At 41.9% G+C, this 25,464-nt stretch overlaps 1 protein-coding gene across 4 annotated transcripts in view; it reads right to left on the bottom strand.

Moving 5' to 3' along the window:
• The window catches only part of notch1b (notch receptor 1b), a 46,408-nt gene extending 22,283 nt beyond the window's left edge, over positions 1 to 24,125 (bottom strand). For all 4 annotated transcript variants that reach the window (XM_028577519.1, XM_028577520.1, XM_028577521.1 and 1 more), the window contains exons 1-10: positions 23,892 to 24,125; positions 23,073 to 23,154; positions 10,352 to 10,614; positions 9,517 to 9,855; positions 7,213 to 7,335; positions 6,329 to 6,562; positions 4,926 to 5,081; positions 3,904 to 4,089; positions 3,081 to 3,194; positions 46 to 159 (exon numbers count right to left, since the gene is read on the bottom strand). In XM_028577519.1, the coding sequence (XP_028433320.1) occupies positions 46 to 159; positions 3,081 to 3,194; positions 3,904 to 4,089; positions 4,926 to 5,081; positions 6,329 to 6,562; positions 7,213 to 7,335; positions 9,517 to 9,855; positions 10,352 to 10,614; positions 23,073 to 23,154; positions 23,892 to 23,949 (1,669 nt within the window). In that variant the 5' untranslated portion in view covers positions 23,950 to 24,125. The remainder of the gene's footprint in view (positions 1 to 45; positions 160 to 3,080; positions 3,195 to 3,903; positions 4,090 to 4,925; positions 5,082 to 6,328; positions 6,563 to 7,212; positions 7,336 to 9,516; positions 9,856 to 10,351; positions 10,615 to 23,072; positions 23,155 to 23,891) is intronic.
• Between the last annotated feature and the right edge of the window lie 1,339 nt (positions 24,126 to 25,464).

Below are 25,464 nucleotides of genomic sequence, written 5' to 3'. Positions count from 1 at the left end.
AAGTTTCTACTTCTCTAATTTCAACTTCTGTTAAAACTTTCATACCTTCAGTGCACTCGCAAGTGTACTTGTTGGGTCCGTCTGTGCATTTGGCGCCATTTTTGCACGGTGTGCTGGCACACTCGTCAATGTCTATCTGGCAAAGGTTCCCACTGAAGCCTGGAAAAACAACAAGAGGGAGTTACTGTGTGCATGTGAGCATGAAGGAGAGTGTGTGTGTGTGTGTGTGTGTGTGTGTGTGTGTGTGTGTGTGTGTGTGTGTGTGTGTGGACACGGCTACAGTGTTCTCACCATTTCAAACCAAAGTCCCGCTTATAATCCTGAACCCTTACTATAAGAGCTCTCAACAAATCAGAAACCTGCATGTTAATTAACAACTGCGCAACGCTACAAACTCACTTCTTTTCAGCACAACTCCAAAAGGAGACGGCAGATTTGTTCAAAGCAGGGGAAGGGAGGGAGGGAAAGAAATGAAGAATGAAAGTTGCGAGGCCTCCTGACCAGGGGGTGAGAGACAAAGGAGGGCCTGTCTGCTCAACGCAACGCCAAACTGAGCCCGTTGCCTCCTTTGTCCCCCAAAACTTTTCCATCACAATGTGCATTCTCCTGTCTTGCTTTCACCCCTTCTCCAACGCCCCCCCTTCTACTCTCTGCCCGCCTCAAAAGAGAACCAGCTTGACCTTTGACCCTCTACTATTTAAACTCGTCATTCAAAATCAACCAGCAGGCTTTCTTTTTCCTGGAGTTATTCTCATCTCAGATATTTCTATTCTCGTCTCCACTCTGTCACATGATGGTAGAGTCCAAGGACTAGTAGGATGTTGTCTGATGAAGAGATAAAAGTTCTAACCCCCCCCCCCTCCACCACAGCAGGAACACACAGGTGGTTTTAAGCTAAAAACACTCAGAGTTGCAGCTAATCCGGTGAGGAAATATTTGTGTAACTGCCGGTTAGCTAATTTCTCCCAGTGGACTTTGCTGAAACCATTCACTGACTACTACAACTTAGACACAGTGGAGACGTGAATACACGTGCGTTTTCAGTTACACACATATGTACATACAAAAACATACAAACTGTGGTTAGAAAATATCTGGGGCTCGAGAAAAAGTTGCTGAAAAATAACAAATTTGGTACCACTTTCTAATGAGACACTATGGCTTTATAAGTCAGAACTACTTTATTTATTTATTCAGGACAGTGCACATTAATGAACAATCTAACATTTCTGTACAGACTGTAAATGAGCCAGGTTATAGCATAAATGCTAATTTTCACCTGTAGTCCCGAGGCAGGAAGACAACAACATACAAGATAATGCAAGACATAATTTACTAATGTCGGGTTGTGGAAAATTCTTTTGGATCTTTTATTTCACAGGATGTTTTATTAAGACCTTCTTCCTTTGAGCCCCATGTATTTTCTATTTTAAAATTTGTATTTACATTAATAAGCCATTAGTTACAACAATGCACATTGTAGTAAGGGTGAGTGTCCTATTAGGAAGTGGTACCAAACATGTATTTGTGCCAGTATTATTTGTTCATTTCGGTGTGTATGTGACATACAGTATATCTCTCTACAGTATGCAGCCAGGAAACATATGATTTTGGCACTTCACAGCCCTAGAAATGAAATGCTAACCACACATAAATTATTTAATATATTTTTTTTTGCCAAGATGTAATGCAAAAGTTACGTTTTTTTCACACTTCAGTTACAGTGCCGTATGAAAGAATTTCTTCAGATGCACACATATGCATCCACACACAAAGCTGAAGCAGAAATGTAAGCATGCACAGGCATGCACACACATACAGACCTCAGCAGCCAAAAAGGGATTTATCCCCAGACTGCTGGAATCAGACATTTCAATGGCTCTCAGTGGGGTTTCCATGGCTATTCCATGTACAGAAATAATAAGAGGGGACCCTCGCCTCAGGCCTGGCTCACAACGGGGACAAATTTACATCTCAAGCAGAGCGGTTAAGACCCCTAACCCTTCTATACCCCTCCCTTCCTGCTTCAGCATAACGGTCTGTGCGCCTCAACACCCCCCACACCCCTCCCAAAACAACACTTTCACCACCACCACTTTGTGCTGCTTCCTCACATAACCCTCTCTCACTGTCACACAGAGTTTTCTTAGGCGTTAAGCTCTTGTGTTCACTCTTGTTCCCCCTCTATCAATTCTAAAGCTTCCTTGTTGGGATGTCTTTCTTTTTTTCCCCCTTTCTTTCCATTTTTCCTTCTTCCTTTCTTTTTTCTCTCAACAGGAGGAATCCTGCTTCTCTCCTCCCAGGCCGCCTTTGATCCACCCAACTCAGAGCTTGTCTATTTTCCTCCCGAAAAAAAAAAAAAATCACTTCCACCTCAATGATCCCAATGAAAGAATTCAAAACAAAAAAACACAATTGGAGTGTGTGAAGATCGTTCCTCTGCTTTCTTCTCTTCTCTCTATCCAAGATTCAATAGTTGCATTCCTTCACCCCTGAACAGAACATCAATACCTCATGTCCAAATAGTGTAACCCCAATGGCATTTCTGGTATAAAGGGCTGAAGTAACACAGCTGCCCTCGAATTAGACAAAACGACTACCAATCGTCCCCGCAACACAGAAAGTGTCATTTTATAGTACCAGCTCTGCCTGCTATTATTAGCTCTCCCTTGTTCCCAGTTGCAATCAAAAGGCTTGTTTAGATCTAAAAGTTTCTGCTCACTCATCAGACTTTGTAAAAGGGATAAGAAACTTGTTTCAAATGTTCAAACTTCCTCAAGCCTTTCCCTATAGATTTTTTCCCCCCTCTCCTCCTCGACTGCTGCGTTCGTTCTGGGCTACCCGGGCCTGCGTAAGCCTGCCTCAGGGCTGGGATTAGTGCCCGTCCAGAAAGGTGTTTTCCTGTGTGTGTGTGTGTGTGTGTGTGTGTTTGTGTTTGAGTGAAAAAGAGAGAGAGAGAGAGAGAGAGAGAGAGTAAGGTAGAGAGAGAGAGAGAGAGAGATCGACCTCTGTGCCCCTGGCCCCATGCCTCCCCCACCCCCCACCCCCCTCCTCTGCATGCAGCAGTACAGCAGCCTCACCTATGGGGCACTGGCAGTGGAAGGCGTTGATCTTGTCGATACACTTGCCGCTGTTCAGGCAGGGGCTGTTGGCGCACTCGTCCGTATCGATCTCGCAGAACTCCCCCTCGTAACCTGGCCAATTGGCAAGGGAAGACCGGGAGGGAGATGGATTGGTTAGACAGAGTCAGAGAGAGAGGTGCTTTCACACTGCTGTTATATATACTGCTGCAACAGATTTAAGTTATGCACAGAGGCCATATAAACAGGAGTGGGAATCATAGTGAAATGCTTAACGATAATCCAACACGAGATATTCAGTTTACTTTAACATAAGACAAAGAAAAGCGGCTAATTCCTTCATCAATTATGAAAATAGTTGCCGGTTAATTTCTGCCGATTTAATAATCAATTAACCAATTGTTTATTTCAGCTCAATTTTTTAAGATTAATCGTTTAGTTGATACAGTGTCAGAAAATTGTAAAGGATGACCATCACAATTTCCCAGAGCCCAAAGTGAAACCTTTAAATGGCTCATTTTATCCGATCAATAGTTTAAAACTCAAAGATTTACAATTGACAATGATATAAAAAAGATTTTTTTTTCTTTATAAATTGCTAAGGCCATTGTGAGTCCATGTGACTTGTTTGTTAGCCTTGATTTACTATAAATCGGCAATATGAATCGAAACAAATAATTAATAAAGTCAAATATCCACTGTATTTGAGGGTAATAACACATTTTAGGAGTGATCATGCTTCAGGAATGTGTTAAATGTTACTAAAAGATTTAGTCAGATACCTGAGTATCAGTATTTTTCATAATAACTCAAATGGTCTTACCTGGCATGCAGATACAGTGGAAGTCTCCTATTTGGTCAAGGCACGTGGCCTCATTCATACACGGGTTCGATATGCACTCGTTGACGTCCAGCTCGCAGCGCGCCCCCACGTAACCCCGCTGGCACTTACACTGGAACGATCCCTTCGTGTTTATACACTTCCCTCTGTGCTCACACGGGTTGGAACCTGTTTAAACAAATTAGTACTTTAACTTTCACTGTAACAGGCCGTCTTGTAGCAATCAAACTGTAAAGACATGATTTAGGTGGTTTATTGTTGTTTGACGAAGCCAAACCAAAGCCTTGAGTGTGTGTGATTACAGCAAAAACACCCCTGAGGGTGTTATTTACTGCGATTATGGGCACAATTGTGGGTACCAAAGTAGAAATGTTCCGATACCGATACCAGTATTGGTATCGGCTCCGATACTGCCTAAAACGCTGGTATCGGTATCGGGAAGTACTGGAGTTTATGCACTGATCCGATACCACGTAATAAAGCCCTAAAGAAAATCTACATTAAAGTAGTTTATTTATGTTCTTTTTCCGTTATAACTGACTGTCAAACTGGAGAATAAAAGAAAGTTCTGGGGCATTCATTGTTTGTGTTTGTTCATGTTTCACAAAGAGTTTAACCTGAGCCAGACCGACAACAAAGATAGAATTATATCACATCCATACAGGGATAGTAGTATACAGCTGTTAAAACATAATGAAATATATGACACTCTGGTATCGGATCGGTACTCGGTATCGGCCGATACGCAAGTTCAGGTATCGGAATCGGTATCGGGAAGCCAAAAATGGTATCGGGCCATCTCTATACCAAAGTACCAATAATAACAGGAAAGAATGAGCTCGTATTGTGGCTTGTACAAAAGGTTGAAAAGCTTTTCTTGACAGTAGTTTAGTCAAACAGCTCCGTGATATTGCTAAAGTTAAAATGTGTCTTCAATCATTCAGATTTTTGGGCTGAAACTAGACAACAAACACTGTTTGCAGGTCAGGTAGTGTGAGTTTTACCCAGAGAGCACTCGTCAACATCCTGATCACAGGAAGCTCCGAAGTATCCCGATGGGCAGGTACAGAAGTGATTTCCGCTGACGGGGTTGGTGTCACAGTTGGAGCCCTTCTGACAAGGGTTGCTGATGCATGCGTCGTCCAGCTGGCACAGCAGTCCTGGTACACAACACACAAGATGGACTTTATAATGCTTGACCAAATACCCTCCCATACAGTATAAAGTGTTCAACACATGTATAAGTACCCATGGCAACATCAAAATATCAAATATCACCGTATTTTTGACCAAATACCTTGATATCGATAATTTTGACTATTGGTGCTTTCACAAAATATTTACACAATGAGATTTTTGATAAATAATCATCAGTAATGTGGTTATAATAAATGTGGGTAAAGGCAAATAATAGAACAGTTACAACTGTCTGGTAAGTTCATTTCAAAATGACATCACTTTACGGTAATGCAGAAAAGACAACACTTATACAACAATATTACGATATTCAAAATCTAATACGATATCTAGTCTCATATCACAATATCAATATAATATTGATATATTGCCCAGCTCTAGTATATAACCGGAACAGCACAGAATTCATGTCAAAGATTCAATTTTATTTGGGGAAGAAAAAGTAGGTTAAAAATACGTCCCTCCAGTAAAACAAACTGATGGACGTCATCACATTAGTGTCTTCAAACTGCAGTGAGAAATTAACTGAATGTCAAAATGTAGAAATGATCTAATATGTCATCTGAAGACAGTAAAAAAACAAACTAATAGTTACCAAGGACACCAAAACCACAGAGACACCAAAGATCAGCATTAATACATTTGTCACTTTCCCTGCATGGAGAACTGGTGTTGACTTTACAGCCTTTCATTTTAATTTGTTACTTCCTATGCCCTTCACACCCAACAACAAAGTGTCATGCTGGTCTCTTGCTCTTTTTGATATCCTTTTTCTTTTTCTGGGCGAAGATGAAGACTTCTGTTCCTGAAATTTGGATTTTGAATACGTGTGGTCCTCCATGTTTCCTTCTTCAAACTTGCCGGGGCCGGGAAGCTACGATACCCATTAGCAGCATTAGCAGCAACTGTGAGTTTATCATGTGACAGCGAAAATGCAAAAGGCGGAGCAGTATGTCCTGTATGTCCCTTACCGGCTAACGTATTTCAAGATGGCGCATGAATATGGAGCATGTACCCCAGTTCATGCGAATGCAAATGTAAAATTTCAAGTCAAAAGGAATATTTGGAATTGATGGTGGTGGTAAATATTCATGAAAAAGGACAAGTTTGTGAACGGGCAACACAGATTTGGATAATGAAGAACTAAACACTTTACACACTAGACCTTTAACAGCTAAATTCCAGTAAATTAAAATAAACATGTAAGTACCTGTGCGGCCATGGGGGCACTCGCAGTAGAAAGAAGCTACGCGGTCATGACAGGTGGATCCTTCGTGGCACGCAGCACTGGCGCAGTCATCGATGTTCTCGCTGCAGTCGTCACCAGTCCAGCCGTTCACACACACGCACTGGTAGCTGCCGTAGGTGTTGTGGCACGTGCCACCATTTTGGCAGGCGTTGGGCATCAGCTGGCACTCGTCAACGTCCTCTGTGCAGAGCTGACCTGTGGGAGGACCAGGGATCAGCGGGTTTAAGTCCACTTATATCCCAAAACTCTTTTCTTCTGCACCTTCTGGTTTACTGTCAAACTTCTTTACAGTATAAAAAAGTCACCAGGGCTGGGACGATATGCTTTTCTCCCAATTAGATTTTTTCAATGGTTTTACATGAGTGCCGATTCGATTTCTATCGCGATTTTCATTTGTTGCGATTCTAGAAGTATTGCGATTCGATAGTATTGAGCGTTGCGATTTTCTTTTCCTTCTTTAACAAAACAAAAGTTGAATATTACACTCGTAGGGAGACGATACATCATGAGACATTTCTAAAAACTAATTGTTTTCTAAAAAGAATGAACATCACATGTCAGTCAGTAAGTCTGACATTTATTTCACTTGTGAAGAAGTACATGACATATATTTTCTGAATTTTCTGCTTTCGGTCTGCTTTGCTGGCAAAGGATATGATGTAGTTGCCGTCAGCGGTACTGTATAAATATGTTATTTAGGTGAATCATTGGGTAAAATAAATAACATAAATGATTCTAGGGAAAAGAATCAATTTAAAAAAATCATCGCAAAAAGAAATAATAATCACTACGATTAAAGTGATAATAACTTTACTTTTTTTGTACTAGAACATCGCTATACAAACCTGTAAATTCTGGTTTACACTGGCAGTTGTAAGTGTTGACTCCATCTACACATGTCCCGCCATTATGGCACGCGTGACCTGGACAGTCATCAATGTTATGGTTGCAGTTTTTGCCCGTAAAACCTGAAACAAAGAGAGAAATATAAGTAACAGGCTCGTATTGGGAGGCTTCACATTTTCAGTTAGTAATTTCTCCTCCATCTCCCATTTACAACAAAGGGAGTGAAACTTCTCTACAGTTAAATGTGGCCAACTGTCTTTTTCCTCCCAAGAAAGGAGGCAGCTGTACCCTCTTGAGGTCTGTGGTAACCTCGCCATGTAATAGCATCCACTGTGCTATATAATTACACAAGAGGCAACCACTGGACTGCACATGTGGCATGTTGGGTAAAAAATCAAGTCATCACTGCCACTGCCAGGAGTCCTTTTGGTCATCTTCACGAAAAACTTCATGGCGTTTCCTAAACAATTGCTTGTTTACTTCTGAATTCAAGGCATACAGCCAGTAAAGCCGACTGTTATCGGAAATTTACTTAAAACTTGTGCAACATGTTATTAGAAAGAAACTGACATTTCTGCAAAACAAAATCAGTGTAGTACCTTCACGCAAATATATTCAAGAGAATGTGACAAGATTTTATAATTCATCAAGCAGTAACTCCATTACATCATTCATTACGGCTTCACACCTAGAATAGCATTCATGTTTGTTTATATTAATAAATCATAAATATTTTGGTGTTTTAAGGCAAGGTGAAATATAGGGAGGTGACATGTAACAACAGCCCCTACCTGGACTTGAATTGGGGATGGCGCATATCCCAAAATACAGCTTTTCCCCCCTTATGTGTATATATATATATATATATATATATATATATATATATATATATATATATATATTTCTTTCTTTTTTTGGTGGAGTGGATGGCATTTATTGGACAGCAAAAGCATGACATGAATGTTTTGTCTACAGGAGAAGCAAAAGCAGGTGCCTTAATTTTGTCCAAGCGTATTTGCAAAAAGAAAATTCTGTCAACCTTTATCGTTCCTGAAAACGCTTTACAATTATGAAACAGTAAGAAAGCTTTCTTGATCATCAACATTACAAGTAGGAGACGAAACAAGGCACCATGGGGAGATTTCTAAACATGTAAACATGTTAGGCCTCAAATGTACTTCCAAACGTTTGCTAGCTTGAGTCTTCTTCTCTGCATTTTGCTAATGCTTTTCTAGTTTGCTTGGCGACACTAACATCTGTTGCTCAGTGGAATAGTGTGAAACCATTAGCAAAACTGTGAATCGTGTCACTCACAGTGCTTGGGTCCTCTGTAAGTATGCACAAGATAAAATGGGGACCCACTTATAAAAACATTACTTCATAATGATGCTTCTCCAAAGCAGGAGCAAGAGAGTCAGCTAACTATCTGAAATTTTAAAGCGTAAAATATGTTGGGGAATAGATTTTCTTCAAGGATAACAACAATAATAATACAAAAGGATGCTGTTTCAAGGAACAGCTTGTTTTGGACTTAATGGTAACAGACAAAAACAAAGTAAAGTTAGTCTGTGCGGAGGTCTATAGTCCCAGCGAGCTTTGCTTCATTCCGCTATGTGAAAAGGATGTTGTCCTTTGACCATTTCCTTATGATAAGCCCCGATGTCTTCCTGCTCTGCCTTGTTCACACACTGTACACACCAAAGCAGAAACACACACGTATACTATGTAGGCACACACACAAACACAAGCAGGAACAGCCCTGCCTTGAATGACATCATTGCTAAGCCAGCAACTCGCAGGCAGTAACATTTAGATTCAACTAAACTAATTAATTTCATAAGCTGACTGATATCACACCTCAGTACTTTCTAAAAAAAAAAAAAAAAACAGTCGCCCTCCAGAAACGTTTTAAAGTATTTATTAATGTATTGATTAATATTTAGTTTGACATGTTGTTTTTTTTCCACATACAAAGTTTTTTTTTTTTTTTTAAACACTGAAAAGCACATCTACTCTTTCTCCCTCATTATGAAATTCTGGATCTGGCCACGCACTCTGCCCACCACCGCTGCTTGTGCTAAGTTGACCGGTGAAAGGGCAGTGCGCATCAAGATGGCATTAACATCGGAGAGGTTCAGCCATACATGTTTAAGCCTCTTCATTCCCTAAACGATGCTGGTCACACAAGCGTTTCATTCACATAGATTTAAATGCCTTACAGCTGCAGAACACCAGATCATCATAACAATAAAGGCCTCCTCTAATGGAGCTCCCAAGCCATACATCATGTGTCATCTCCATACCTGGCACACAGGAGCATTCGTAGCTGGTCTCTCCCTTCTGGATGCAGGTGCCTCCATTTTGGCAGGGCGACGGGTTGCAGGGAAAGTAGCGGCTCTCGCAGTGCTTGCCCGTGTACTCCTGCGGGCACTGGCATTGGTAGTGGCCGAGCTCATTGATGCACACGCCGCCGTTCTTGCAGGGCGAAGGATTCACATCACATTCGTTGACGTCCTGTCTGCAGTTCTTTCCAGAGAAGAAGGGCGTGCAGGTACAGATGTAATTGGACTCAATGGCGGTGCAGTGGCCACCGTTGGCACACGGATTGGAGGCACAGGGGTCGGCTTGTTGGCACAGTTTACCTGAGGGCACAGAGTAATGCTGTTCTAGTATAGGCTGTGCTAGGCTCTTTTCTCAGGGTCAGAGGTTTCTACTGATTTTACTCTGACATCATGAGACAAACAATTCTCTACTGCCTAGTTTAACAATCTCATCTGAGACAACGATCATGAAAAAAATCAAGTGTTTATCAAAGTTGTTCTCTGTTAATTCTGGAAACCTCTTCCAATCCTTCAAATTCCAAACTCTCAGAAAATGACAGAAAACTATAGTTTTTGGTGCAATCTCTTAAAACTTCAAAAGAACCCTTAACACAGCTACGTCTATTTGCGATAACTATCGGTTGTGATCAGTTCAACAAATGACTAAACTGTTTCCCGAAAGAGGTAAAACTATCTAGTAATTCATATTTAAAAAAAGATTCCAGGCAGGTCTTTATGTTCTATCATCTTGCAACCCTTCAGTAAGTTAGAAAGTTAGAAACCACTGCTCTACTATCACAATCCTGTTGCGTGTTACCTGACCATCCAGGTGGGCAGCGGCACTTGTACGTCTGGAGAGTCTCCAGCTCGCAGGTGCCTCCGTTGCGACATGGCGAGCTGATACAGACATTGTTGATGGGTGTCACGCAGCGGCGGTCGGTGAAGCCCAGTCTGCAGGTGCAGCTGAAGTCCACCGTGTTCCCCTTGGACACGGCGCGACAAGTGCCGCCGTTCATGCATGGCAAGGAGGTGCACGGGTTAGAAAACTGGCACCTGCTTCCTACGTTTTCATCCAGGCACCTGAGAAAACACAGGTAGAGAGGTCAGTAACAACATCAGCAGCCCCTGACAGGTGAGGAATGAAAAGGCTGCATCTATAAGGGGGATACATGACTTCTTATTTATGCATCTTATTTGAAGATTGTCTTATTTATAAGAATATCTAAAAGACTAAAATAACTATTGTGCAACTACTTGATCCCACAAAAAAACAGTAACTGGGTTAAAATAAGCAGAGCTCACCATTTAACATACCCACAACGAAAAGGCATCTATAAATGACATTTACTTTCTCATGCTGGCTTGATTAATAAAAGAACGACTGGTTTAAAATGTTGAACTTTGGCCCCATTCAAGTAATTATTTATCAAACAAAAGATTATAAAGAACAACCAGTATATCATGAACACAAACAATTTACTAATCATCTGATAAAAACCTTCTTTCTGCAAGATATATTGGTCTACTAATAAATGTCCCTTCGTTATTTATTTCCTCATTAAAAATCAGCATAACAAAGAGTGGAATTGGTCAAAAGAAATTCCCAAACGCTATTTTTGTCCATCCAATCTTTTTCTGCTCAGCACGTATTGAAGAGTTCACAAGGGTAAGACTACACACCGGACTAGCAAGGGTCATCCCTTTGTGTGCTACTGTGCTTATAAATCAGCTGCTTGGGTATGTCTCTTAAACGATGGTCCTGTCCCTGCTGTTTTTACAACACGGCAACACAACCATGAGAAACTATGCTATAAACGGGCCATTGGTCTTTCTGCCGTCACCCCCCACCAACAATGTGTTTCAGGCGGTAAAACTGAACAGAGGGAGGGAGGGGGGGGGGGACAAACTCCTGTGATGTTCCTCACAGGTTGTTTCTGAGTCATAAACACCGCTTGGACCCCAGCGAACAAGTTCCCAGAGAGAGAGAGAGAGAGAGAGAGAGAGAGAGAGAGATGCTGCAGATCACAGGGACACATTCACACATTTACAATTACAATGAGAGAAGCTGAAGGGTGTCCCCTGAGGATACGCACGGCTCAAAAAAGAGGGCCACACACACAGAGCATGCAAACACTCATACCTACACAGTGTGCAGTCTTGTACACATGCACAGGAAGATTATGCACAGGATCTGTATCTGTATCTGATTAATCCGTTTAAGTCATTTATTATGTAAACATTGCAAATACTTCCTTGTTCCAGTTACTTCATATGATTTTCTCTAGGTTTTTTTTTTTTTTAGCACTGAAGTTATGCTCCAGTAATACTGTAGGTTTTGAATCTGCGAATATCTGATTAAAGGAATAGTTCAATAATGGTAACAAAATCCACATACCACTAGCATCTCTCAAGCTTACCTATTGAAAAAAGTATCTGTACACAAGCAGCCCTACAAAAACTTTGTGTAGATTTACATTTCATGTTATTATGTTTTGTTTTACAATTCTTTTTTTAACCAGTCAATAACTTATTAAAGTATAAGCAAACAAGACTGTGAGTTTGATCAGGCATTCGCTGCCAACTAGAGCTGGGCGATATGGACCATCAAATCAAATATCATGATATTTTTGACCAAATACATCGATGTTGATATTGCGGCGATATTGTAGGCTTGACTATTGGTGCTTTCACACAATATTAACACAATGAGAGTTTTGATAAATAATCACCAATAATGTGGACACAATGACTAAGTGGGTAAAGGCAGATAATAACACAGCTATTAAGTCTGGTAAGTTCAGATACCACTTTACTGTAATGTAGCCCTTAAAACCAGGAAAAGACAACACTTGTATCATATCACGATATTACGATGTCCAAAATTTAAGACGATATCTGGCTTTATTTGACACCAAAACCAACCACCTCAGACCTGCCACATTGGACCCTCCCTACCGCCACATTCCCATAATCATCACCAGATTCAATACTGTTGTCAACAACACTGGGTGGCCACTGGCCAGGGAGGGCTGGTCATTACAAAAAAAAAGCATCTACTCAATAGCACCGGAGACAAGAACACAACAATTCTGCAGTATTCTGGAATTCTTGTTCCTAATCCGTCCTTTCCAAAAGTCGAGACACAAGAAGTGAAGCTATCATGGCACCCTTCAGCGGCTCTCCGGGCTGAAATGTGCTTGCTTTGACCCTTTTGTCAGCACTCATTCATCCTGAGGACAAGGCAGCATCTATGCCAGTGTTTGAGCTGCAAGCCAACCTTATGGAAACTTCAAAGCACCGCGCCCCCCCCACCTCACCGCCCGTTATTTTTCCCTCCCCGGAGAGGATTCGCTCCAGCAATAGACAAGTTATGGGAAGAGGATGAAACGGAAGAGACTGTGGCGCTACCTGAAAGATTTCTGAAAAGTGAATTCCTGCGTTGCGAACAAAAAATCCCACAGAGAATGTGTCTAGAATGTCTAGAAATCAACAGTTCTCTTTGAATACTGTTGTGTTTTACTCTCACGCAGAAACTATTGTGCATAAAACATCCTGCAGACATCAAAGCGGCCTTCCCACAACATTAAAACCCGCCGTCACTCACAAATACCTGACCAGAGACAGCAAGTCTGTTAGCCCGCAGGGGCTGGCAGGACCACGTCCCCAAACATTCCCAGGGGGTCCAGTGTGTGTGTGTGTGTGTGTGTGTGTGTGTATGTGTGTGTGAGGCCGAGCCGTGGGTTTAGGGACAGGGTTGTAGGGACAGGCGTGTGTTTAGACAGGGTCTCCTCTCAGGGGATTAGGCAGCCTTAGGACTGTGGTAAGGAAAAGAAAAAACATCACATGCTAGGCTGCCCGCTGCACAAACAGTAGTAGTGACTGGTGGCATGTCACTACGTAGTTAGCGGAGAGTGGTACCTTAGCTGAGAGTCATTTAGCCTGGGATCATTGTAGCATTAAGGCCAGACCAGCAGTTATGCCCAAAGTTGAAAGTCAAATTTTTTCCATGCACATAAAAAATCCCAGACCTGCTTTCTCACAAAATCACACAGTCAAGTGAATTGTCAAATTACATTAATTTGCCTCAAAGGTCTTCACAATCTGAAACATATAAGACCCTCTATCATTAGGCCCTTAATTCAGACAAGGAGAAAGTCCGACCAAAAACTACAACACTTTACTGCTTTCTGGATTTATGATTAGAAGCTAAATGTATTTCATTGTCTCAGTACTTGTATTGACAATAAAGTTCTATCTAACAAGATTTGATTATTGAGCTGAAAGGCAATTTAAAACAACCCACCAGACGTACCAGAAATTTTGCCTTCGCATACAATCCTGATTTAATGAGATGCCTGTCTACTTCTTTTTGTCTTATTATTGTAGTTGATATGACAATGAAGCTGTACGCAACTTTGCAGGCTGCTGTTTTTACAAATTCAGACTTTAACTTCCAGAAACTAGGGACACTTTTACTCTAGATACCCTATTGCAGTTCCACTTTCTGCATGCAGCAGATCTGGCTGCTAGAAGGCCAGTCCAGTTAAGTCCCAGCAGTGGCGGGTGCTGAGGTCGTGAGGCGCCACACGAGCTCGCTGGAAAAAGGCCGCAGGGAGCAGGTGCGCATGTTAATGAGGAGACGGCAGCTGCTGCCATGGCCATTCACCCCCTCCTCCTCCTCCTCCTCCTCCCACACCTCCCGTATCCCAGCACTCTGCCTCCTTCCTCTGCATGGCACCCCATCCTACTACTGTCCTCAAGCCTAGACGGAGACAAGGGCCATGCACTGCAAAAAAAACAAGCTTATTAACTTGTGAATTAGTCCGAATAAGTCATTTTGAGGGTTGTTTTATTTTAAATACTACTGAATTAATCCGGGCAGAAAGAACGATATTTAATAAGTATACAAAATCAATTTAGAAACAAATAAAAATGATTATAAGTGAATACATTTGAAGAATCAAGCTGACTGATGTTAAAAAACATGTTCAGTTCATTTGTTTTGCAGCAAGAATGTGACATCCATTTGGACGTCCAAAAGGATGACACACACAGACACACACATCCCTTCACTACTTAGCAGAGAAGTGAAGAGCGAGTGAAGAAGAGAAGAGAGAGGGAGAGGGAGAGAGAGAGAGTGGGGATGAGGGGCCCATTGTTTTTCCTCCTCATTCAGAGTTGACCACAGGCTGGGCGTATTCAGCTGTTACACTCTTTCCTCTCCTTCCCCTCCTCTCTGTCTCAAAAAAAAAATCTTTCTCTTAATCGTCTTTCATTATATATGGCTCATCCCTGAATTTCCCCCGTTTTTTTTTCACATTATCGGTATCACTTCCTCTGTTCAAAGTCGTATGGTCGCTGGCATCCGCTCGCTCCCCTCTGTGCAGCTTCTTTCCCTCCAAACCCCCTTCACCCCGCGCTTCTCCTTCACTGCCCCCCCCCACTCCCCCACTCATTCCTTTTCGTTTGTAAGACACCACATTAGGATTTACAAGTCTCAACTGACTACTGCTCACTCCCCCTAACACTTTCATCCAAGTTTCTCCAAGCTGCTCTGCAACGTTTTAGTGATCTGCGATGTTGAAGGCCAAGCGTAAGGCAAAAGAAAAGCCTAAAATCCAGAACACATACAAGCAGCAGGACAAACAATGGAGTCTGAAAGAAAGGAAACTGGAACGGGTTTGCTTTGGGTTTTTAAGGGGAGAAAGACAGACATGGGTTGCCAGTTCAGAAGGAATGCTGGTGTTTACTCTAAAGAGTCTCCTGTCCTGATTCTTAACCCGAGGATCGCTGGCAGCCTTACTTTATGGTTCCTTGAAAAAACTCGCACCAGCTTTGAAAACCTGGCATCTGCCCTCGCAAAACAGCCCAGCGTCTCACACCAAGGCCTAAAAGACAAACAGATAGAGCCTCTGCACCCTTACCTCGGTGCACGTGGACGCACTATGCAAACACACTCTGGCTGAGGTGCTAGCAGTGTGCTACAGTTGACTTAAGTCAACTGTAGCACACGCTAGGCAAAGAATGCTAACAGTTTGCTCTTTAACTTGGCGAGAGCCCGACAAATACGCGCTCAGCACAAAACAGCTTTTACAGGCAGCAAGCGTAACTGCCTCAATGAGAGCACAAACTTATAAAAAAAAAGGGAGGTGGGGGGGAGACAAAAGATATTAACGACTCTTTTATGGAGTCTTGGCTGTAATCAAAACAAACAGAGAAAAGCAGCTGCTTCAACAAGAGAAATCTGCTGGCCTGGCAGGCGGGATAATCTCAACAGCAGCAGGTAAACTGGGCTGCTGGCAAAGTAAATAAAGAAGACATGAAAAGAGGGGCACAAATCAGAAGCTGAGCAAATATCAGGTGTTTGGGGGGTATCGTATAACTGCAGGACAGCAGTGGAATTATCTCTGCGGTAAGGCTGATACTGTTATTATCTTTTCTGTCATCCCTGCCCAGTAGCCCTCATTGTTCTCCTCTGCGCTCACTTCTGGGCCGCCTCTTCTTCTATTGCTGCCGCAGTAGCCCGTGGCAACAGGTCCGCGACACTGATGGGATGCATAACAGGGCCGGGCGGAGTCTCGAGCCTACAGCAGATGTTGTGGTGACATCTGACCCTTGGCCAGGCATCACTCTGGAGGGGCTTTCCTCAGTGTCGGGCCAATCTGCCATCTGCCATCTTTCTGAGGTCACACACAGACGGGATGGAGGCTTTGAACGTAATATGTAGGCTACAGATGTGCACTGTATACAAATAAAAACCTAGAGTGAGTACACAGATTTTGGCAGCTGTACAGACCCCGATCTGTATCCATTTTAAGAAGCTTAGTGAATTAGGTTGTGCATTTATTCAATTATTGTGCCATGTAAAGCTCTGTGGGAGACACAATCAGTGTCTGGTTCCATTTCTGTAAATGACATAATTAAGAGTATTCTTTGTTTATTCATATTCTCCTCATATATTTGAGGAAAAGATAACAGAAGACAACTAAACATGGTTTATTACAACTTGGATCATATTGTCATGGTTTTAGAAATCATTTATATTGTTTCTGATAACACTGTACTCGCCAAAGTAACTGCTAAGGTCTGGGAACACGGTGACATCTCTACAACAAAGTCTGATACGGCAACAAACGAGCAAACCAAGGGATTAACCAGATTATCCAAACCACTTTATTTGGAGATAAAACTTAAAGTGAAAACACCAAAAATAAGTAAACCTTTGAAAGCACAGGGGAACTGTGTGCATCCACAGCTACGGTAAGTGATGCAGGTCAAAGATGAAATAGGAACTAATTAATTAGTTAATCTAAAAAAAAATGAATTGACAACGATTTAAAAAAAATTCTGTTAAAAATTGTCACTGGTTCCAGTTTCTTTCTCTGCTATCTGTGTGAGGATATGTTGATTTGTTGTGTTAATAGCACTGTGAATTGAATATCTTTTTTTGTTTTTAGTTGGTCTGAAAAAAAAAAAGTATCTGAAGACATCATCTTAATCTTTAAAAGGAAACTTTCACTATTTAATAGGCCAACCAATAATCAATTAATGGAGTCCGTCAGTAAAGTATAGTGGGTTTTGGTAATACTTCTCTTTTCCAACTTTGTTCATTGCATAGAGGATGGCCAAAAAGATGTACTGTATATACTGAAAGACAAGTTGTAATACATGTAAACTAGAGCTGTGCTCTTTCTCTCAGGTGTCTCGTTCAGTGACGCAGAGCTCCCAGTCTGGAGTCAAACTGTGTTAGTGGAGCATGTTTGTACCGTTTGGCTAACCACTGTGACAACTCTGCCACCACTGGTTGAAAAGAAATCAACACTAAAATGCACAATTAAATTCAGCTTACATCGCAGAAATCAAGTCTAAAAATAGCTCTTCCACTAAAACCAAAGCTGGGACAAAAAACAAGGTTGTTTGTTGTGGAACTGAAACCAAAGTTACCACCAAATCCCCACTGGCTACAGAAATTACAGGGGAAACGCTGCCCCTCTTTCCCTCTCCTTATATCCATCCTTCTTTTCCTTCCTCTCTAATCGTACAGGAGAGCTGACCTGGCCAGCCCACATCTGGCAGCCTTCATTAGAGACCCTGTTTATTTGGGAGCGTTATGGACGCAGCCCATGGGAAAGAGCCCCCCTCAAGGGACCAACCACTTACTGTGTGTGTGTGTGTGTGTGTGTGTGTGTGTGTGTGTGTGTGTGTGTCTGTGTTTGAATGTCTTGAGAATCATAGCAGCTCTAATGACTTCTGCCACTGCCTACTTTACGAGGCTGGGAACCACTTAAAGGCTTTACGGATGTCTGAAGGTGTAGCTGACAGTGAAACCAGACACTCAGGTTGTTACTGTACACGGCGACTTCAAGGTCTGAGCCAGAGCATGCCAAAATATCCCATCACTGCATCCTCCCTGCGCCCAATTGGCCTACATCAATCAAATAGGGTGCTTAGGGTGTTAGCAGGCTTCATATTTTTTGATTTAGATTTCAGAAGCTATATACACACAGTACATTTATTTTGTGAGTTAGCCAAACTACAAAATCAGCTATTGGCTGTTAAATCGATAACTGGTTAACGTGCCTACTCGCAAGCCAGTGTCTGTTCACTCGGCCAAAGATGTTTTTAGGAGTCGGTGAAATGCCAATTTGTATCATTTTGATACCTAAAAAGTTAACAGAATTGTGTGTTTTAGCTGCTCAAAACAACCAAAAGAATAGGAAAGTCTTTTACATAATAATCCATGTAGTGTTAGCTGCCTGTGCACATTGTAGCTAGATACTGTAGCAGATCAACATGATAATTCTCAAGCAAGTTCTGGAGTTGTAAAGCGTGTCTTTTTTTATTATGAGAGATAATGATCCTTGTGAAGTGAAAGTCACTAATCTAAAAATATCATGTATTTGTGTTAGGTTTCACCACAAAGGCATTACACTCCATTCTCCTAAATATTCTTTGAGTGAGTGAGTGAGTGAGTGAGTGAGTGAGTGAGTGAGTGAGTGAGTGAGTGAGTATCAGTGACTGAAAGCTAAAAGCACACCTGGCAGACAAAGTCGATCTGTCCCTGTGTGGAGCTCAATGGGCAAAACCACAAGTAATCATGGGTATTATGAAGCATGCTGCAGTGTGGGTGAGTGCACGTCCCTCCTAGTTGTTAGACTATAACCCAGACAGGTGGTCTGGCTAAAAGGAACAAAAAAAGAAATGAGGAAGTGTGGTTAAGAGTATGCCCAGTGTCTTTGTCTCACACACAAATCTGCTGTCAGTCGTCCCAGCCTGCGATCAAAGTTTATATGATTTGTCTTGGCATAAGCCAACCAGGGAGGCTCAAATATCACTAATCCTCTGCGCTGAGGTTCCCCACCACCAAGTCACTTCATTCGGCCAGAACAATCTGACGACCAGCCCTTTCACCAGCCAAACTCCTGCCAAAGGGAACCCAACACCGGCGGCAGCGGCCATATTAAAGCATCGCACTGTGTGTTTCTCGTTGTGTGATGATAAGATCAGATACGGCACCTTTTCTTCCCTCGGGCCACTCCGAGGCTGTTTCCTGACTCTGAATGGATGCATGGGAGGGGGGAGTAGTAGTGTGTGTGTGTGTGTGTGTTGGGGGGCCCAGATAGACTCATCTGACCGGAGTGAACAGAGGTGCCATTAAGGAATCGCCAGAACCGGAGAGACAAGGGCTTACTTTCATTGAAGTGGGTGTATACTGTAGCAGTCGCTGCACATACCAGCAGGGAATTAAAGACTCTGTTATCTAATGCAAACCGGGAAAAATCTCAAAATCATGATTACAGGATTAAAGTTCTCAGATTTTTCGATCTTAAAGGTTTGCCATCCACACTGCAATCCCCCCCAAATTTTACATTTCAACACATCCATCACATCAATATTCTGTACTCATTTCAACAACAAAAAAAGAAACATATGTCAATGCCAATGACTGTCACTTACAATCTAGACAAAACTACAACATAAGCACTCACAGGAAGAGTCAGAGGTGATGGAAAGTTGGTAAGCACAGGTTGTTTTAGTCATGTTTGTCAGAACAATATTGACTGTAGCGATGAGTATCAAACCTCAATACCTTTTTTAATAATCGGCCAATATGTATTTCTAACATAAAGCATCGGAAGCTGTGTCAAGTATTCGTGGCTGATGCACAGTCTTGTTTACTTATCTATTGATTGGGAATTTCCAGATCCAAGAAGAAACATCAGGAAACTTTGCTAATTTAAAGTGTATTTTACTTACGTAGGAACTGTAAAACTGTAAAAGAGGTCAGGGGTCCTACTGGCATTAATATATAAAAAAAATAAAAATAAAAAAATACTACTCAGCCGTAACAATAATGCAACATGAGTATAAGTGACAATATGTCAGGACCAAACATATAGCCAATTGTTTTCCAGCCTGGCCTAATCCAAACACATTCTTCATCTACTACGAGAACCTAAATCCTAAATCACGTGACTCCCTGCAATCAACAGGCTGTCAGAAATCAGTTGTATTTTTTCATCACGCTGACTAACTGATGATGAAGGTTTGTGATCTCTCAGCAGCGTCCTTCCTCGCCCAACATCTCTCATCTCCCTTGGCAGAGAGAAGCTCTGCTGCTTTGATTCTGGCCATTGTGCCACTGGAATTTGGTAGTTATTTTTCCTGGTCTGGATTGACTCGGCTCTGTCACTGCTCTCTCCTGCTGCCAAGCCTCTGCCGTAAATGAGAGGCCTCCTCAAAGCTCTTTGGAGATAAACTTCAGTCAGAATCTCACAAGGCCAGGCAGGCCAGATATGAGGAGATGGTATTTATGGTATGGCATGTCAAGTAGGCATCTCTGTCAGACTATATAAAACTGAAGCATCCAATCCCACTTGCTTGACCTCGACATTAACACTCGAGTTCAACTGGACAGCTTCTTGATTAAGGAGAAACCCAATCGAAATTCTGTCAAGAATGAAGTGAGGCTCGGGGAAAAAAAACCTCTCTGCATGCTTTCATTAGACAAAAATTGTCAGGCTTTATCCTTCACCAGGCCAAGCATGATATTAGAAACAATAAACTGATAAAAAGAAATATATCAATTTACACTTAACCTTTAACCCAATTAACCCTGGTGGAGAGACGTTAGTAAACCTGGGTTACTGGTAGAGCCCTAGTAAAATGACCTAGTAAAGTATTCAGCCTGTGAAATAGTTTTGTGTATGTTTATTTGTATAGGGAAAAGTATGTAGCACAGACCAATGCCACACAGCACAGCGTTCATAGCCTAAGCTAATTTACGGCCAAGTCAGTAAAGAACACAAACTCAACAATAGATACATAACTTAAAATGCAAAAACTCACAAGGAAATACAGACAAAACACTACACAACACAGGCTAATATAATACATTACCATACAAGAGGAGCACCAGATTATTCATGACAACATTTAATTTCTTGAGAACATGGCAATGAGGAGATCTTATCGGCTTCCTGTCCAAAATTTGAATTGCTCGATTGTATATTATTATAAGAGGCTTTGTTATTGTAAGTGCTGCTTGTGACCAAGAGGTTACAAAAAGATCATAGCGTGCAGGAAGGTATTTGCAGCATGAAACGGGAGGCAGTCTCTGATGAGTCTAAATGTGTGTAAGTTTGCTTTTGCAACCCTGCACACACACCATTGTATAATGTCTTCTTTGGTTCTGACAAAATACTCCCGGGGATGTCATCAGGGTTATCTTGGCTTAAGATGGCAAACTTTTAAGATAAACTGGGGGCATGGAGCTTGAAAGACTTTACCAGGGAGGGTCTAAATAAAGATGCTTTTGTTTGTATTAGGCTGGATCCTAGCAGGATTTTTAGCTTGACTAATAGCACTTCTGAATACCACAAGCTCTGCCTGCATTTAATTTGTGGAGGTGTAATACTCAACAGCTGGATTTCCCCTTTAGTTATGTAACGGTTAAGCACGTAGCTTCCTCTGATAAAGTAGGAATCCCAATGCTGACCTCACAGCAACAGAAGAAACACATTTTCTCAAATTTAGAACAAAAATCACTTCCACAAATACCAAATCAAGCAGCAGCTGGTTGAATGCTCACTGACAAACTATACATCGAAAACCTCATTCTCTGTAAATTTGGTTCAGTATCATTTTGACTAATTCTGACTTTTTGTTAACTTTTAGAAGAGACCAGGTTCATGACTGTAATCAAAGGGGATCAAGAACAGTAGCTGTTTCATTTGGGGTGTCAGTTTTGGGCACGTGCACAAATCATCATCTAAAAAGGTCTAAAAGTATTAGGGAAAAAACAGCCAAAACAGCATTTTAGCTCTAAGTTTCTGCTATGAACATTCTGCAGCCCGAACTTGATGATCCTAACTTTTTCCCAGCCCTCTGGTGGCACAGTGACGACTGACACAGCAATATTTTATACACACACACACACACACACACACACACACACACACACACACACCATCACAAACTAAGCCCTGTGTGCCCGCTCAAATCTTTTCAAAACTGCGAGGATGTCCATCTCCATGTTTAATTGGAGAAGTCTGAGGAGGAGAACAGGGGCAGGGGCACAATGATGGCTTTGTGGCCCAATGAGGAGCTGGGGGAGGTGGGGAGGAGGAGAGGGGGGGGGTTGATTGTGGGGTGAATAACACAACCAGACCAAATTAAGATGTGGCATGGGGCCAAGATGGCTGCCTGGGTCTTGCAGTCTCGGAGCCGTGACCCGGCCGGCCCAATCGTTCGCCCCGGTCACCGAGCTCTGCCACAGCGAGGTGACACCGGCTGGTGCTGCTCATGCCAGGATGGAAATAGAGCCAAGTGCAAAATAGGCTTTTGTTGTAAAAGAGTTCTGGGCAAAGGTGGTGCTTATTGGTTTACATGTGTATTGGTTTACATGTGGAGTGAAAACATCTCCAAATATAAAAAAAAGACTAAATGTAGAACTTGTTTTTCACTTCTTAGCAGGTTAAAAAACATCTACCCAATGCCATCTGTCCAGGGGAATGAGAGAGAGAGGGAGAGGGAGAGAGAGCACTGAGGGCCATTGAGGAGGGGACACAATCCCAGGAGAGAGGAGGGGTGGTGTGGGGGTAGGGGGGGGGGAGGACAGAGTCTGAGGGTCTCTCTGGGAAGCCTCACCCAGATTAGTCACACAGAATTAATCGCAGCGGAGGAACAATGGCTTCTGGCAACCCCAGCTGTCGATCCGTGAAAGAAAAGAAAAGCAAGATTTAGGGCTGCGAGAGTTTGGCTGCAGAGGGGAGAGTGTGGTGGCAGTAATACACTCTCTCTCTCTCTCTCTCTCTCTCTCTCACAGTGACCCCTGTCCTCATCAATGTCCACTCATTTCTGTCCCAGCTCTCTGACCATTTGCCTCCAAGAAATAGCAACACTGGTCTTGCCCCCCTTTACAGCCCTCACATGTCAACCAAAAATCGGAGTCATGTCAAATTCCACAATGACACATTTCTCTGCACGTATACCTCGCCATTTATCGCTTAAAGAGAATAAGAAATGTTATAACTTACTTGCACTCTCCATTGCCATCTGGAGTTGGTACACACCTCCCCTGGTTCAAACACGACTCCGTGGGCATGGAGCATCTTAGACCTGCGAATAGAAAGTTTTAACACACCTGCTGAAACTTTTAAGCAAGTCCAGGAACCTGGAGTTATTTCTGTCTATGTGATGCAGCAAATATTTGTTTTCCTCAGGGTTATTACACACATGTAACACTCCATAAATGTGAAGTCTAGGTGTGACTCTTGCCACCTCAAAGAGCAGTTTTTGTGGTGAAAAAGGGGACTTGACACTTGTTTGGCAGTTGCATGCTCCTGTCTGCAACTGTCCCAAAAAGAATGTGCCGTTTGGGGAGTAACACAGCTTTGCTATAATATATATAAAAAAAACACACACACTGCTCTGAATCCAAACTGCAAAGGCATGCGTTTACATACCAGTGTGGAAAAAGTTAAGTGTTTGCTGGACAAGTGCTCAACAGCTGCCTTGGTTAAAGTAAAAAGCATGAATTGATCCAATTTGCAAGACAGGAGAGCAGAAAAGATGTGTTTAGGATCATGCCAACAGGTGCATGATATCATACAGGTAAATTCATGTAAATTAACAGTTAACTTCGGAAACCTGCAGGATGAGTCCAAAAAAAAGTTGCGATAACGTTACTTTAGTTTCAGTTCATCAGTTCATTAGTTGACAAAGCAGTGAATGCAACAAGTTAAAAACAAACTCTACTCTAAACTCTAAAGAGTAAATCCTTATCAAACTACATGTTCTTATCTCACTAATGAAGAACACTACCCAGAAATAAGAATCCCCCCCGCGCCACTCACCTCGTGTTAGTGCTATCAGCGACAACAAGAAAGTTAGTTTCACAAAGAAAATATGCATTCCTTCTGGTTTAAAATGGTTATACAAATCCACGTGGGTTTTTTCATAGATCCGATAGTGTGTCTTCCTCTCCGTTAGATAAAAAAATAGCACTTTCAGTTCATCCTTGAGTAGATCCACAGAGAAAGTAAAGCGGCGTCTGTGACAACTCCGAGCATGAGATGTCGTCACTTCAGATCCCGGGTTGGAAATGACTTGAGGAGACGCTCTTCTCCATCCGTTGCATCGAGGGGCGTATTCTTCCTCACACACGCACGCACGCACGCACGCACGCACACACGCATGCACGCACGCACGCACGCACACACACACACACACACACACACACACACACACACACACACACACACACACACACACACACACACACACACACACACAGTTGGTCCCTAGACAGACACAAGCTGTACAACTTGATGGAGAGTTTTTTTCTGGAGGGGAGTGGGGTTTCCCGGGCGTTTATCCACTTTAGTGATTAGTTAATTAAAAAGTTCGAATCATTAGTCCAGCAATTAGTCTGTGCCAGAGGTTTTCGTCGCACAATTATCATGTTGTAAAAAATAGTTTTTAGTTATTAGTTAAGTTATTAGGCTATGTAGTTTACAAAGTAAAAAAAAAAAAATTAGATATTAATTAAAGCAATTATTAAAACCCTACAGTTACAGTTCAGGTTAGCTTTAGGGGTTTTGGGGAATTGACTAAGTAGCTAGGCTACCTTTACTCAAGTACGCCTACAATTTTAAGGTAGGCCTACTTGTACTTTACTTGAGTAGCCAGTTACTATTTTATGATTCTTTATAAACATAAACTCCACTTTAGGAGGCAAATAATGCACATTTTACACATAGACCGTTTACACCAATACATGTATTTGATATAGCTTTAGTTACTTTGCAGATCAACAAAATCTGATGTAGGCCTATTATTACAGGTTAAGCTACCAAGCAGTAGGCCTATATCAGGGGTGTCAAACTCAACTTCACTAAGGGCCACAGTGGAAAATCAGAATCACATCAAGGGCCAGACATGTTTAGTTTATTGATAGGCTTTTATTTAATCGAAAAAGTAAAATATATTTGACTGTATTATTGGATGTGTCATATAGTTTTCTCAGTTACAGTTTGGTTGACATAAAGTCCTAAAGAAGTCAGGAAAAATTTCCTCAGCCATCATAGAAAAGAAGCGCCCAAAAATGTCGGAAAAAGTGACAAAAATGTTGGCCAAAATGTATTGTGAACCTAAATTGATATGCGGGCTGGGTCATAATCTGAGAGGGGCCGGATTTGGCCCGCGCGCCTTGAGTTTGACACATGTGGCCTATATAAAGTAAAACTAGCTGTGTGATTTAAACATTAATGCATCACTAATTATAATCCTGTAATATAATATAATATGATTTTGAAGTGGGCCATTCTACATTTTTAAACCAACAAATACAAATTTGTAACCCAAAAAGAAGGTAGGCTATATACTCACCATTTAAGAAACAAAATGATACATTTGAATGTATTATTG

Source organism: Perca flavescens, chromosome 5 (assembly GCF_004354835.1).
Source record: "Perca flavescens isolate YP-PL-M2 chromosome 5, PFLA_1.0, whole genome shotgun sequence".
In the NCBI taxonomy this organism is placed as follows: domain Eukaryota; kingdom Metazoa; phylum Chordata; class Actinopteri; order Perciformes; family Percidae; genus Perca; species Perca flavescens.
This window is presented reverse-complemented; position numbering and strand designations above follow the sequence as displayed.